Source organism: Prionailurus bengalensis, chromosome C2 (genome assembly GCF_016509475.1).
Source record: "Prionailurus bengalensis isolate Pbe53 chromosome C2, Fcat_Pben_1.1_paternal_pri, whole genome shotgun sequence".
Lineage (NCBI taxonomy): Eukaryota > Metazoa > Chordata > Mammalia > Carnivora > Felidae > Prionailurus > Prionailurus bengalensis.
In genome coordinates this window covers 59602904-59618658 of record NC_057350.1, presented here as the reverse complement: position 1 = coordinate 59618658, position 15755 = coordinate 59602904, and the positions used below count along the sequence as shown (strand labels likewise).

General features: G+C 38.4%; 1 protein-coding gene and 1 long non-coding RNA gene across 2 annotated transcripts in view; both read left to right on the top strand.

Annotated features, from left to right (window-relative positions):
- The window catches only part of LOC122491443 (cell surface glycoprotein CD200 receptor 2-like), a 141200-nt gene that overhangs the window by 113866 nt on the left and 11579 nt on the right, over positions 1 to 15755 (top strand). Inside the window, exon 2 of the mRNA XM_043594185.1 lies at positions 15535 to 15603. Coding sequence (XP_043450120.1) covers positions 15535 to 15603 — 69 coding nt within the window. The remainder of the gene's footprint in view (positions 1 to 15534; positions 15604 to 15755) is intronic.
- Positions 448 to 12811, top strand: LOC122491444. Its single transcript, XR_006299359.1, has 2 exons — positions 448 to 563; positions 12700 to 12811. It is a non-coding gene; the product is annotated as an uncharacterized LOC122491444 (long non-coding RNA).

Below are 15755 nucleotides of genomic sequence, written 5' to 3'. Positions count from 1 at the left end.
AGCTGCTAGGAGAACTGGACAGCAACATGCAGAAGATTGAAACTGGACCACTTTCTTATACCATACACAAAAGTAAACTCAAAATGGATGAAAAACCTAAATGTGAGACAGGAAACCATAAAAACCTTAGAGAAGAAGGCAGGCAACAACGACTTTGACCTCAGCTGCTGCAATTTCTTGCTCAATACATCTACAAAGGCAAGGGAACTAAAAGCAAAAATAAACAATTGGGACCTCATCAAAATTAAAAGCTTCTACCCTGCAAAGGAAACAATCAACAAAACTAAAAGGCAACTGATGAAATGGGAAAAGATATTTGCAAATGACATATCAGATAAAGGGTTAGTATCCAAAATCTATAAAGAACTTACCAAACTCAACACCCAAAAAACAAATAATCCAGTGAAGAAATGGGCAGAAGATATGAATACATACTTTTCCAAAGAAGACATCCAGATGGCCAACAGACACATGAAAAGATGCTCAACGTCACTCATCAGGGAAATACAAATCAAAACCCACACTGAGATACCACCTCACATCAATAGGAGTGGCTAAAATTAGTAACTGAGTTAGAGAGGCTACAATGAACAAATCAAGAAATTACAGATGATGGCAAGGATGTGAAGAAACGGGAACACTCTTGCACTGTTGGTGGGAATGCAAACCAGTGCAGTCCCTCTACAAAACAGTGAGCAGGTTCCTCAAACAATTAAAAATAGAACTACCTTGCGACCCAGCAATAGTACTACTAGGAATGTATCTAAGGGATGCAGGAGTGCTAATGCATAGGGGCACATGTACCCCAATGTTTATAGCAGCACTTTCAACAATAGCCAAATTATAGAAAAGCCTAAATATCATCAACCAATAAATGGATAAAGAAGATGTCGTTTATATATACAATGGAATACTACTTGGCAATGAGAAGTAATGAAATCATGCCATTTGCAGCAACGTGGATGGAACTGGAAGGTATTATGCTGCGTGAAATAAGTCAGTCAGGGAAGGACAGATATCATATGTTTTCACTCATATGTGGATCTTGAGAAACTTAACAGAAGACCATGGGGGAGGAGAAGGGGAAAAAATAGTCACAAACTGAGAGGGAGGGAGGCAAACCACAAAAGACTCTTAAATACAGAGAACAAATTGAGGGTGGATGGGGGGGAGGGGTGGGGGAGGGAGAAAATGGGTGATGGTCATTGAGGAGGACACTTGTTGGGATGAGCACTGGGTGTTTTTGTAAGCCAATTTGACAGTAAATTATATTATGAATGAATGAATGAATGAACATGTACAACTCATGATTTTAACATAATTTACAACTCAACCAAGGTATTGTTAGGGATCCTGAAAATTCCAGATCTGTTATCAAGGCTAATGCCATATAATGGTGACCTTGGCTATGGACTGGCCTACAAGGACTATACTTGTTTTCCTCTCCTAATAGAATGGTTTGTATTCTGTTTAGGGCAACTTATGTATTCAAATACCCCAAGTGAACAAACTGAAAACTGATGTGAAGATCAATAAGTCAATTTTATTATAGTTATTAATTTTCAAAAAATGCTGTCCTGGTCCATTTTTGAGGTTTTGTCTAGAGGATGGTCAGTTCCCCTCTTGAGCAACTGATTAAATCCATACCCCACTACTTTTCTTATCCAGGCTTTCACATTCCAGGCCCCAGGGCCAAGTATCAGACAACTAGGAACAGGCTCATAGACAACTATGCCCATGAGCCTGGGAAATTATTCAAGTTAGCCTGCCTTGGAGCCCTTCAAACCTAACCTGATCTCACCTGCCATATATCCACTTCATTCTATAATTTCAGCTTGGTTTTAGCCTGTGAGTTAGGGCAAGGCCTATGTGGCCCTCCATGGCAACTTTCTCATTTTTGGAAAGATAAGTAACAAACAGATATGCTTCTCATTTATTAAAATGTCTTTGTGTTGTGTCCTACCGTCAAAAGAATCTTGAAACTATAAAGCAAGAAAAAATAATCTATTCCTTGCTTCTCTCCTAACTTCTGGTGGTGTGCTGGAAATCTTGGGAGTTCATCGGCTTGTGGGGGGGTGTGCCTTGATCTCTGCCTTTATCTCTACATGGCATTCTCCATGTGTGTGTATCTGTGTCCCATTTCCCTCTTTTTATATGACACCAGTTATTGGACTACAGCCCAACCTATTCCAGTGCGGTCTCATCATAACTAATTACATCTGCAATGACCCTGATCAAAATAAGGTCACATCTGAGGAACTGAGGGTTAGAATTTCAACATAAGAATTTTGATAGAACACAATTCAACTCATATTAGAAAGTCTTTATTAAAGCCACACATCATGTCTATCCTATGGCCATCAATTTTAATATTTTGGTATATACCCAAGATATTAAATGCCTAAGTAAACCAAAAGATATGTACAAAACACAAATGTTCATAGAAGCTTTATTTATGTTATTTCTGAAATGGAAAATCCAAGTACACAACAAAATGGATGAATAAATTATGGCATGATCAAACCAAAAAACCTCTTCACAGTGTTACAAAACTGAACTATGTAAAGAATTTCATTTATATGGAGTTCAAAAACTAGCAAAATGGGATAGAAGTCAGAGGAGTGTTTCTTTCTGGGGAAGGGATATCGACAGAGAAGGAGCAGGAAGGAAGCTTCTTGAAGAGTGGAAATGGTCTTACCTTGGTTTTGGAGGTGACTATCTGGGTGCATACACATGTAAAAATTCATGAAGCTATCCACTAAAGATTTGTGCATTTTACCCTGAGTAATTTATGTTTCCCAAAATGCTACTTTCTACATGAATTACTATATAATTTATTTCGTCACTTCAGTACTGTGGGAGAACCAATGAATTGTAGGTATTGGCTTTTTTTTTTTCTTTATCACTGAACAAAACTCAGCGACATTTCCCATCCGTGGCTAGTCCGTGGCTAACCACTCCAAAGACATACTCTGGGGAGAATGTCAGCTTTGAGGGTACTGATCTCCATCAATGTTATAGTGTCTGGTAAGTATGATTTTTCAGAAAAAAGTAAAGATATTTTCAGTGGTGACAAGGAGGCCCTTGATCCATTCATAAAATGTTTTATAATTTGTCCTAGCAGCAGTGATAAATTTGTTTATTATCCAGCAAACCTTCTGATTTTCTTATGTCAATGGTGCACTGACTAGTTGTCTGGCTGAGTCCAGGGTAATAAGGGGGCCCTGGAATGGAGTGAAACTGAACTTGCGTGACAAGGAAAAAGGTAGTGTTTCCTCCAGTATTTTGGTTTATATTTTTCTTGTCTCTTGGAATTCTTATATCTTGGACCTTATGTGTATTCATGTGTGACTATTGTTTTTCCTTTGATATTTCTAATATTTTTAGCTCACAGGCTAAGAAAGAAACCCTAAATTTCTACTTGGGGTTTTTAAATTTTAACATAGAGGCAACAAGTATATATAGGTAAAATTTGATTCAGAAAACAAGGATCAGAGAACGTAAGAACATAGAAATGATAGGTAATTATTCAAAGTCAATGATTTCATGCTCACACCGGAACAAATGGAATGTTATCCCAAAGCATGAACAGTAGAACGAATGAGTGGAGGAGCTAAAATTAGAGCAGACTTAGGCAGGTGGAAACAAAACCTTGAATCCATCCTGTCGTTCCTTATAATCATCCCAAAGAAATTCTAAAACATTCTGAGCAACACTGGCTTCCACATTTCCATATATGTCTGGTAAAGGGAGAGGAGAACCAGTTCTTAAGAGAAAGAAAGATGGGAAACGAGGGCCATAAAAAGTTGAAAGAAATTGGGAAGAAGGTAGAAAGGTAGAAGAAGGTAGAAAAATTGGGGAAGAACTCAGAAGACAGTGAATAGCAGATTTGACTCATGAAAGCACTAGAGAAATATTTAGATGTGGCAGGAAACAGATGGCGACAAAAAGATGTAATTGAAAAGAGTAATTAAACCTGTTCATGTAATTGACTCCATTACATATTTGAAGGGGAAAAACCGTAAGATTGCAATATATATTTGATAAAATTAAATATCCACTTAGTATAAAAAGGATTTGTTTTGTTTTGTTTTGCTTTTTGTGTTTTAAGACAATTTTTTTCAGTGCAGTTTTAAGTTTACAGCAAAATTGAGAGCAAGGGGCAGAGATTTCCCATATACCTCACCTCCTAACCCCACCTAGGCACAGCTTCTATTTCATTATCAACATCCCCTCTAGAGTGTTACATTTGTTACAAGTGATGAACCTACCCTGACACATAATCATCACCCCAAGGCGATAGTTTACATAGGGTTCATTTCTCCGTCTTGGGCATTCTGTAAGTTTGAACAAAAGTACAACGGCCTGTATCCATTACTATAGTATCATACAGAGTAGTTTCACTGCCCTAAAAGTCCTCTGTGTTCCCTGTATTTATCCTCCCTCCCCTCTGAACCATGGCAACTGCTCATCTTTTTAGAGTCTCCACGGTTTCTGCCTTTTTCTGAATATTTTATAGTTGGAATTATATGGTATGTAGCCTTTTCATAGGCTTTTTTTCACTTAGCAATAGGTATTTCAGTTTCCTCTTTGTCTTTTCATGGCTCTATAGGTCATTCTTTTTAGCACTGAACAATATTCCATTGTCTGCATGTATCCCCACTTATTCAGCCATTTACCTACTGAAGGGCATCTTGGTTGCTTCCAAGAGTTGGCAATTCTGAGTAAAGTTGTTATTTTCTGACTTTCATATTTCCTTCTCCCTGAAGAACTTTTAACATTTCTTACAAGGCAGTTCCCCTGAAAACAATTTCCCTCAATTTTTGTTTGTTTGAGAAAGTCTTTTATGTATCCTTCACTTGTGAAGGGTAACTTTGTAGGATACATAGTTCTAGGGTGGTGGGTTGTTATTCTATTAACATTTTAAATATTTTACTTCGTTCTTTTTTTCCCTTGCATGGCTTCTTAGGAGAAGTTGTATATAATTCTCATCTTTGTTTCTCTATAAGGTGTTTTATTTCTCTGGCATTTTTCAGAACTTTTTATCTTTGATTTTTCTATAGTTTTCATATGATATGCCAGGTCTAGGGTTTTTTCTTTGGCATTTTTCCTGCTTGGTGCTCTCCAAGTTTCCTAGATCTTTGGTTTGGTATGGAGTGAACTTGGGGAAATTCTCAGTCATTGTTTCAAAAATTTCCTCTGTTCTTTTCTCTCATCCTCCTCTTCTGATTTTTCTACCACACGTGTTTTACACATTTTGGGAGTTGTCCCACAGTCCTTTGATAGCCTGTTCTGTTTTTTTTTTTAAGTGTTTGTTTTCTTTGTTTTTCAGTTTTGGAGGTTTCTATTGATATATTCTCTAGCTTAGATAATCTTTCTTTAGCTATATGCAGCCTATTAATAAGGTCATCAAGGCCTTCCTCATTTCTGTTATAGTGTTTTTGATTTAATTTTGTAAGTTTTGCCTCCTGTATTTTGAAGCTCTTACTAGGTATACAAGCATATCTTGCTTCATTGTGTGTCACTTTATGGTACTTTGCATATATTGTGGTTTCTACTAATTGAAGGTTTGTGGCAAGTGTGCATCGAGTAGCTCTATCAGCACCATTTTTCCAACAGCATCTGCTCACTTTGCGTCTCTGTGTCACATTTTGGTAATTCTTGAAATATTTGAAGCTTTGTGATTACATTATATTTGTTGTGGTGATCTGTGATCAGTGATCTCTGATGTTACTACGCAATTGTTTTGCGTTGTCACTATGTCCACATGAGATGGTGAATGTAAGTGGAACGTGTGTGTGTGTGTGTGTGTGTGTGGTCTGGCTCTACCTCTCACTGGCTATTTCCCCATCTCCATCTCCCTCTCTTCAGACCTCCCTTTTCCCTGAGACACAACAATATTGAACTTAAGCCAATTAATCACCTCCCAATGGCCGCTAAGTACTCAAGTGAAAGGAGGAGTTGCATATTTCTCACTTGAAATCAAAACTTAGAAATGATTCATAAGCTTAGCCAGGAAGGCATGTTGAAATCTGAGACAGGTCAAAAGCTAGGCCTCTTGTGCCAGCAGTTAGCCAGGTTATGAATGTGAAGGAAAAGTTCCTGAAGGAAACGAAAGTGCTACTCTAGTGAACACACTAATGATAAGGAAGTGAAACAGCCTTATTGCTGAGAAGGAGAAAGTTTCAGTGATATGGAAAGAAGACCAACACAGCTACAACATTTCCTGAAGTCAAAGCCTAGTGCAGAGCAAGGCCTTAATGCTCCTTGATTCTATGGAGGCTGAAGGAGGTGAGGAAGCCGTGAAAGAAAAGTTGGAAGCTAGCAGAGGTTGGTTCATGAGGTTTAAGGAAAGAAACTGTCTTCATAGTAAAAATGCAAAGTGAGGGGGAGGAGTCAAGATGGAGGAAAAGTAGGGGGATCAGAATTTCCCTCCTCCCTCAAACACAGCAGTATTGCGGTCAGAACACTTGGAATACCCAGGAAATCAATCTGTGGAGTGGCAGAAGGATTTCCACAAGTGGAAAGAGACAGCTTGGTGTGACAGAGGTATGTATTTGCAAATTGGGAGAGTTAAACTGTCAATGTAGGCAAGGAGGGGAGGACAGCCCTTCTATGCAGAGACAAAAGGAAGTGAAGAGACGCTATAGAACTGTGGGATTGTATTTAGACAAGGGAAAAACCTCTCCGGACCACGGATGAGGAACAAAAAATACAGAGAGAGCCAGTTTCTAGTTTGCAAACAGCCTTAGGAGTAACTATTGGGGTTTTCATGGTTGCACGACTTTCTCTGGACTGAAGCCTGCTGTGTGCATGCACCTGCTGCGGGGGGAGCCAGCCCCAGGCTTGGTGACTATCTTGGGGGTGCACTGGGAGAGAAGACTCCCTCCCTTGGAGTACTGTGGGAAGAGGGCTTATTGCCACCCCTTCAGATGCCAGCCAAAGGCCTTTTATCGGCAGAGCTGGGTCCATGTGGTGCAGGACCCTTTACAACCTTGGATTTTGGATCCCAGAGGAATGCCTAGGAGGTCCAGGAGATTGTGAAGCAGAACAGGCCACCAGAGCCGCTCTGTGAGGGGTGCCTGAACAGTATGGTTCGAGACACCTGTCTGGGGAGGAGAGATTGGGGTGTCACCATTTTCTCTCCAACGCCAACTGGGTGGGGCATCAAGGAACAGGACAGCGGGCCTAAGTGGAGGTGGGGTCTGTCTACATCAAATCCTGCCCCTCCATGCCTGGTAACTGCTTATCTACTGGCATGGAACTGACACTGAGTGAACCAGAGGGACTGTCCTCCAGACCAGCACAGCCACCGGTCCCAGGCACCAACAGACAACTGTCCCGTGGTTTTGTATGTTAGTCTGGCTTTTAAAAGTTGTTTTTTTCTTTTATTATTTTTTTCTCTTTTCTTTACTTCTCTTTTCCCTTCTTTCTCCTTCTATGCGCCCCCCCTTTTTTCTTTTCCTCTTTCCTTTGGGATCAGGCTCATAGTTCCTGATTTGATTTTTGGTCTATTCTTACTATATGTATATGTATATGTATATGTATATGTATATATATGTATATGTATATATATGTATATGTATATATGTATATATGTATATGTATATGTGTATATATATATATTTACTATACTCTACTTACTATACTGTACTATATACTATACTTACTATGTTTCCCTTTCTTTGTTCTGGTTGTTTGTTTAGTCAGGTATTTTCACTCTATTCTTTTTATACTTATTCTGTATCTCCTTCATTATTTTCCTCTCTCTTTCTCTCTGGATTAAGCCTTATTAAACCTTAAGTTTGATTCTCTGCCTGGTCTTTTATCTGCCTCCCGCCTCATTTCTCTCTTTGTATGGGATAAGGCTTCTGCCCCCCCCCCCATTTTTCCTTTTTTCCAGGGTTACTTCAATGAACAAATCAAAGCACATCTGGTGGAAGGTCTAATCCACTACTATGAGCAGTGAGATAAAGCAAGCAAAGATGCAATAACAGAGTACACACAACACACTCCAAAAACACTTCCTGAAGTGTCAGATTTGGGACAGTGTGTGGCCTCTTTCTAATATAGTACTGCTTGCAGGTGTAGGACACATAACAAACTATAAAAGCATGTAAAAGACAGAAACCAGCCAAAGTGATGAAATGGAAGAAGTCTCCTCAAAGGAAATTCCAGGAAGAAATGACAGCCAGAGAATTGCTCAAAACAGATATAAACAATGTATCCAAACAATAATTTAGAATAATAGTCATAAGACTAAGAGCTGGGCTTGAAAAAAGCATAGAAGACACCAGAGAATCTATTGCTGCAGAGATCAGGGACTGAGAAATAGTTATGATGAATTAAGAAACGTCGTAAATGAGATGCAAAATAAACTAGATAGAGTGATAGCAAGGACGGGAGAAGCAGAGGAGAGAATAGGTGAAATGGAAGATAAAATTATGGAAAAAAATGAATCTGAGAAAAGGAGAGAAAGGACATTACTTGATTACGAGGGGAGAATTAGAGACCTAAGTGATTTAATGAGATGAAACAATATCTGTTGCATAAGAATTCCAGAAGAAGAAGACAGAGAGAGGGGAAGAAGGTTTATTTGAACGAATTATGGCTGAGAACTTCCCTAATCTGGGGAAGGATGCAAACATCCAACTCCAGGAGTCACAGATAACTCCGTTCAAAATCAACCCAAACACGTCAACATCATGATATACCATAGTAAAACTGGCAAAATAGAAAGATAAAGAGAGAGTTCTGAAAGCATCTAGGGACAAATGGGCCTTAACCTAGAAGGGTAGATACAAAAGGGTTATAACAGATTTATGCACTGAAATTTGGCAGGCCAGAAGGGAGTGGCAGGAAATATTCAATATGCTAAATAGGAAAAATATGCAGCCAAGAATCCTTTATCCAGCAAGGCTGTCATTCAGAATAGACGGATAGATAAAGTCTTTCCCAGACAAATAAAAACTAAAGGAGTTTATGACCACAAAATCAGCCTTGCAGGAGATTGTACGGAGGACTCTGTGAGTGGAAAGCAACAAAGTCTACAAAAGACCAGAGACACAACCACAAGCATGAGTCCTCAATATAACACAATGAGACTAAATCCATATCTTTCAATAATCACTCCGAATGTAAATGGATTAAATGCCCCAATCAAAAGACAAAGGGTATCAGAATGGATAAAAAACAAGGCCCATTTATATTCTTCCTACAACAGACTCATTTTAGACCTGAGGGCACCTGCAGATTGAAAGTGAAGGGTTGGAGAACCATTTATCATGCTACTGGGTGTCAAGAGAAAGCCAGAGTAGCCATATTTATATCAGGCAAACTAGATTTTAAAACAGACTCTACCGGGGCGCCTGGGTGGCGCAGTCAGTTAAGCGTCCGACTTCAGCCAGGTCACAATCTCGCGGTTCGTGAGTTTGAGCCCCGTGTCAGGCTCTGGGCTGATGGCTCAGAGCCTGGAGCCTGTTTCTGATTCTGTGTCTCCCTCTCTCTCTGCCCCTCCCCCGTTCATGCTCTGTCTCTCTCTGTCCCAAAAATAAATAAACGTTGAAAAAAAAAATTTAAAACAGACTCTACCAAGAGATGAAGAAGGGCATTATATCATAATTATGGGATCCTATCCATCAAGAAGAGCTAACAATTATAAATGTTCATTCCCAAACATGGAAGAATGCAATATATAAATCAGTTAATCACAAACATAAATAAATGTATAGATAACAATAATGTGATTGCAGGGGACTTTAACACTCCACTTACAACAATAGAGAGATCATCTAGGCAGAAAATCAGTAAGGAAACAATGGCTCTGAATGAAACATTGGACCAGATGGACATAACAGATATATTCAGAATTTTTCATTCAAAAGGAACAGAATACATATTCTTGAGTGCACATGGAACAGTCTCCAAAATAGATCACATATTGGGTCACAAAACAGCCCTTAACAAATATAAAAGGATTTATATCATACCATGCATATATTCAGATCACAATGCTATGAAACTTGAAATCATCTAAAAGAAAAACATTGGAAAGCCTCCAAACACATGGAGGGTAAACAACATTCTACCAAAGAATGAATGGGTCAACCAAGAAATTAAAGAAGAAATTTAAAAATATATGGAAGCAAATTAAAGTGAAAACACAACAGTCCAAACCCTTTGGGATGCAGCAAATGCAGTCCTAAGAGGAAAATACATTGCAATCCAGGTCTATCTCAAGAAGCAAGAAAGGTTTCAAATACAGAACCTATCCTCACACCTAAAGGAACTAGAAATACTGCAGCAAAGAAGGCTCAAAACCAGCAAAAGAAGAGAAATGATAAAGATTAGAGCAGAAATAAACAATATAGAATCCAAAAATACAGTAGAAAGTTTAATGAATCTAAGAGCTGGTTTTTTGAAAGAATAAACAAAAATGATAAACCCCTAGCCAGACTTCTCAAAGTGAGAGAGAGAGAGAGAGAGAGAGAAAACCTAAATAGATAAAATCTCAAACGAAAGAGGAGAGAACAAAACCAAAACCACAGAAATAAAAAAATTATTAGTGAATACTATGAAAAGTTATATGAGAACAAACTGCAAAATCTGGAAGAAATGAACCCACACACTACCAAAACTCGAACAGGAAGAAATAGAAAATTTGAACAGACCCATAACCAGAAAAAGTTGAATCAGTTATCAAAACTCTCCCAACAAATAAGAGTCCTGGGTCAGATGACTGCCCAGGGGAATTCTAGAAGCCGTTTAAAGCAGAGTTAAAATTTATTCTTCTCAAGCCGTTCCAAAAAATATAAATGGAAGGAAAGATTCCAGACTCATTTTATGAAGCCAGCATTACCTTGATTTCCAAATCAGACAAAGACTCCACTAAAATGGAGAATTACATGCCAATATCCCTGATGAACAGGAATGCAAAAATTCTCAACAAGACACTAGCAAGTTGAGTTCAGCAGTATATTAAAAGAATTATTCACCATGATCAAGTGGGATTCATTCATGGGCTGCAGGGCTGGTTCATTATTCACAAATCAATCAACGTGATACATCATATTAATAGAAGAAAGGATAAGAACCATATGATCCTGTCAGTAGATGCAGAAAAAGCATTTGACAAAGTACAGCATCCTTTCTTTATAAAAGCCCTCAACTGAGTCAGGAGAGAAGGAACATACCTTAACATCATAAAAGCCATATATGAAAGACCCACAGGTAATATCAGCCTCAATGGGGAAAAACTAAGAGCTCTCCCCCTGAGATCAGGAACACAACAGAAATGTCCACTCTCACCACTGTTGTTTAACATAGTGTTGGAAGTCCTAGCCTCAGCAACCAGACAAAAAAATGAAATAAAAGTCATCCAAATTGACAAAGAAGTCAAACCTTCACTTTTGCAGATAATATGATAGTCTACGTGGAAAACCTGAAAGACTCCATCAAGAAACTGCTAGAACTGATACATGATATCAGCAGTCACAGGATATAAAATCAGTGCACTTCTGGTGTATATAAGTGCAACATCAGTTGCATTTCTATACACCAATAATAAAGCAACAGAAAAAGGTATCAAGGAATCGATCCCATTTACAGCTGCACCAGGAACTATAAAATACATAGAAATAAATCTAGCCTAAAAGGTAAATAATCTGTATGCTGAAAAGTATAGAAAGCTTATGAACAAAACTGAAGAAGACACAAAGAAATGGAAAAATCTTCCATACTCATTGATTGGAAGAACAAATATTATTAAAATGTTGGTACTACCCAATGCAGTCTACACATTCAATGCAATCTCAATTAAAATAGCACCAGCATTCTTCACAGAGCTATAAAAAACAATTCTAAAATTTATTTGGAACTACAACCGACCCTGAATAGTGAAAGTAATATTGAAAAAGAAAACCAAAGCTGGAGACATCACAGGCCTGGACTTTAGCCTGTACCCCAAAGCTGTAATCATCAAAACAGTATGGTATTGGCACGAAAACAGACACATAGTCCAGTGGAATAGAATAGAGAGCCCAGAAATAGACCCACAAATATATGACCAACTAATCTTTGACAAAGCAGAAAAGAGTATCCAATGGAAAAAAAGTCTCTTTAGCAAATGGTGCTGGGAAAACTGGACAGCAACATGCACAAGAATGAAACTGGACCACTTTCTTACACCATACACAAAAATAAACTCAAAATGGATGAAAGACCTAAATGTAAGACAGGGAGCCATCAAAATCCTAGAGGAGAAAGCAGGCAAAAACCTCTTTGACCTCGGCCACAGCAATTTCTTACTTGACATGTCTCTAAAGGCAAGGGAAATAAAAGCAAAAATGAACTACTGGGACCTTATCAAGATAAAAATACTTCTGCACAGCAAAGTAGGCAATCAACAAAACTAAAAGGCAACTGACAGAATGGGAGAAGATATTTAAAAATGACATATCAGATAAAGGGTTAGGATCCAAAATCTATAAAGAACTTATCAAACTCCACACCTAAAAAACAAAAAATCTCTTAAAGAAACAGGCAGAAGACATGAATAGATACTTTTCTAAAGAAGACATCCAGTGGCCAACAGACACATGAAAATATGCTCAACATCACTTATCACTAGGGAAATACAAATCAAAACCACATTGAGATACCACCTCACACCAGTAGGCGTGAATAAAATTAGTAACTGAGGAAACAATGGATGTTGGTGAGGATGTGGAGAAAGGGGAACCCTTTTGCAATGTTGATGGGAATTAAAATTGGAGCAGACACCCTGGACAACAGTGTGGAGAAATTTTCCTCAGTAATTAAAAATAGAATTACCCTATGACCTAGTAATAGCACTACTAGAAATTTATCCAAAGGTTACAGAAGTGCTGATTTGTAGGGGCCCGTGTACCCCAATGTTTATAGCAGCACTATGAACAATAGTCAAATTATGGAAAGAGCCCAAATGTCCATCAACTGATAAATTGATAAAGAAGATGTGGTTTATATATTCAATGGAATACTACTTTGCTATGAAAAAGAATGAAATCATGCCATTTGCAGCAACGCGCATGGAACTGGAAGGTATTATGCCGACTGAAGTAAGTCAGTCACAAAAAGAGAAATGTATGTTTTCACTCATATGTGGAATTTGAAAAACTTAACAGAAGACCACAGGGGAAGGGAAGGCAAAATAAGTTACAAACAGAGAGGGAGGCAAAACATAAGAGACTCTGAAATATAGAGAACAAACTGAGAGTTGATGGGGATTGGGGGTTGAGGGGGCGGGGAAAATGGGTGGTGGGCACTAAGGAGGGCATTTGTTGGGATGAGCAATGGGTGTTGTATGTAAGTGATGAATCACTGGAATCTACTCCTGAAGCCAAGAAGACTACACAGTATATGAGCTAACTTGACAATAAATTATTAAAAAAAAAAAAAGTGCAAGCTGAAGAAGCAAATGCTAATGTTGAAGCTTCAGTAAGTTATCCAAGAGATCTAGCTAAGATAATGCATGAAAGTGACTACACTAAAGAATAGATTTTTAACATGACAAAACTGTCTTATATTGGAAGAAGATGTCATTTAGGACTTTCTGATATTCTCCCTTTTTTGTATTCTGTACATTTGTGTTTTTCACCATAGTTTTCCAGGTTGAGTAAGTAGAGAATCAATGAGTAAATTGAATTCTGTTGTATTCTCCTAATCTGCCTACTTACTTTCTGGGGAGTCAGGTATAGGGGAAGCACATATTTCTGGTTTTTTTTTTAATTTTCTTTTTATTTCTTTAAACATCCTCAACACATTTATTTTTATACCCTATGTTTCATAATTCTAATATATGAGATTCTGAATCTTATTCTCTCTAGGAATAACAGACAGCAGCTAATGAAAATAATATTACCTGACTTTATGGTTCCTTGATTCTTCCTGCGTTTTGTAATTTTGAAATGTGAGCTCATAATTGTGTGGCTTTGAGTCTGAAAACTGGTTTGAATACAAAAACCTGGTGAAGTACCATGATTTTCCATTATGGCAAATAACCTGAGTCTTTACTCACTGCTATGGACTGAATGTGTCCTCCAAAACTCCTATGTCAAAACCCAATCTCCAATGGGATGCCATTTGGAGACGGAGGCTTTGGGAAGTAACTTTGTCATGAGGATGGAGTTCTCAGATTAGTACATTTATAAGAAGAGACCCAAGAGAGCCTGCTTTTTCTTTTTCTCTCTCTCTGCCACTACGTGTGTGAATACAGTGAGAAGACAGCTATCTACAAGTCAGGAAGTGGGTTTTCACTGGACACCATGCCTGCTAGTGCTTTATCTTAGACTTCCACCTTCTAGAACTGTGAGATAAAGTGTTTGTTATTTAAACAACTCTATGTTTTTGTTGTAGGAGGCAACACTGATGTAAGACACTCATTTATCCTTCATCTGGTCATATAGGCCAAACCATACCGTCTTGGCTTCCCTTTTATTTTACCCCTAAGGACATTAAGATTTATTTAGCTTTTGCCACAAATTCTTCAGGTCAGAGCCTCTTGGTTGTCATTATGGCCGTGATACTGTTTATGATTATCTATATTGTCCCTGACTACTAAGTGGTATCAACTTGTCTTGGCATTACAGAATCCTATCACCCTCTCTGTGGCCTGCACCATACTTTCCCACAGATGATGGGAACCTCTGTAAATAGTGTGCATGGATGTCAGCAGTCACTTGATTCTGCTGGATTGGGAGAAACACTTCCCCAAAACACTTCAGGCCACTTCTTTCTTGTAAATAAATAAGAGGGTTTCAGAATTCTGTCTGGTTTTGTGGGAGGGAGAGAGATACAGAATCCTAAGACTTCCACCTCAAGAATGAGCCTGGGGAATGGAGAAGGTGCTTTCTTAGGAAAGGACTAAGAGACATCCCAGAATCTCTAGCTTGGTTGACAGGTGGATATCTTTTTCTGAAGAAGCCAGTCAGGAAAGACTGGGGGAGGTGATAGCTTCTTCAAGTGTGAAGACACTAGTAATGCAAAACTTTAAAAAAAATCAAGGAAGGGTGCCTGGGTAGCTCAGTGGGTTGAGCATTTGACTTCGGCTCAGATCATGATCTCATGGTTCATGAGTTCGAGCCCCACATCAGGCTCTGTGCTGACAGCTTGGAGCCTGGAGCCTGCTTCGGATTTTGTGTCTCCCTCTCTCTCTGCCCCTCCCCTGTTCCCTCCCTCTCTCTCTCAGAAAGTAAAATAAACATTAAACAAAATAAAAACTACTTTGACTTGAATGTAAAGACAGGAGGGTGCAGACACTCTGGATCTAAAGTAGGGGTATGCCAAACAGGTAGGAAGTTCAGGTCAAAAATTCATCCTGGAGCAAATTGTTCTGAGACTTGCTTGCCTGTCATAATTTATGTTTTTATTGATAACTGCAATCCAAACATGGCCTGAAGAATGTGAAAAAAAGTGTGATTTTAGGTACAAGTCAGAAATACTAATGTATATTCCGCTGATCACCCCATCTTGTCTTTTCAGAATGCATAAATGCAGAAATGAGAACTCTGGTTACACCAAGCAACGGATTAAGGCCAAAAATGAGCAAGGACAATGACAGTGCAGGTAATGGTCATCTTTTAATGACAATTCTACTAGGCATGGGCTTGATACCAGCAAAATTTTCATGTTTTAGGATCTTGAATTGTCTTATAGGTATTTATCGACTGTATTGTCTAAAATTGTCTAAATAAATATTTATTTTATTATTTAAGAGT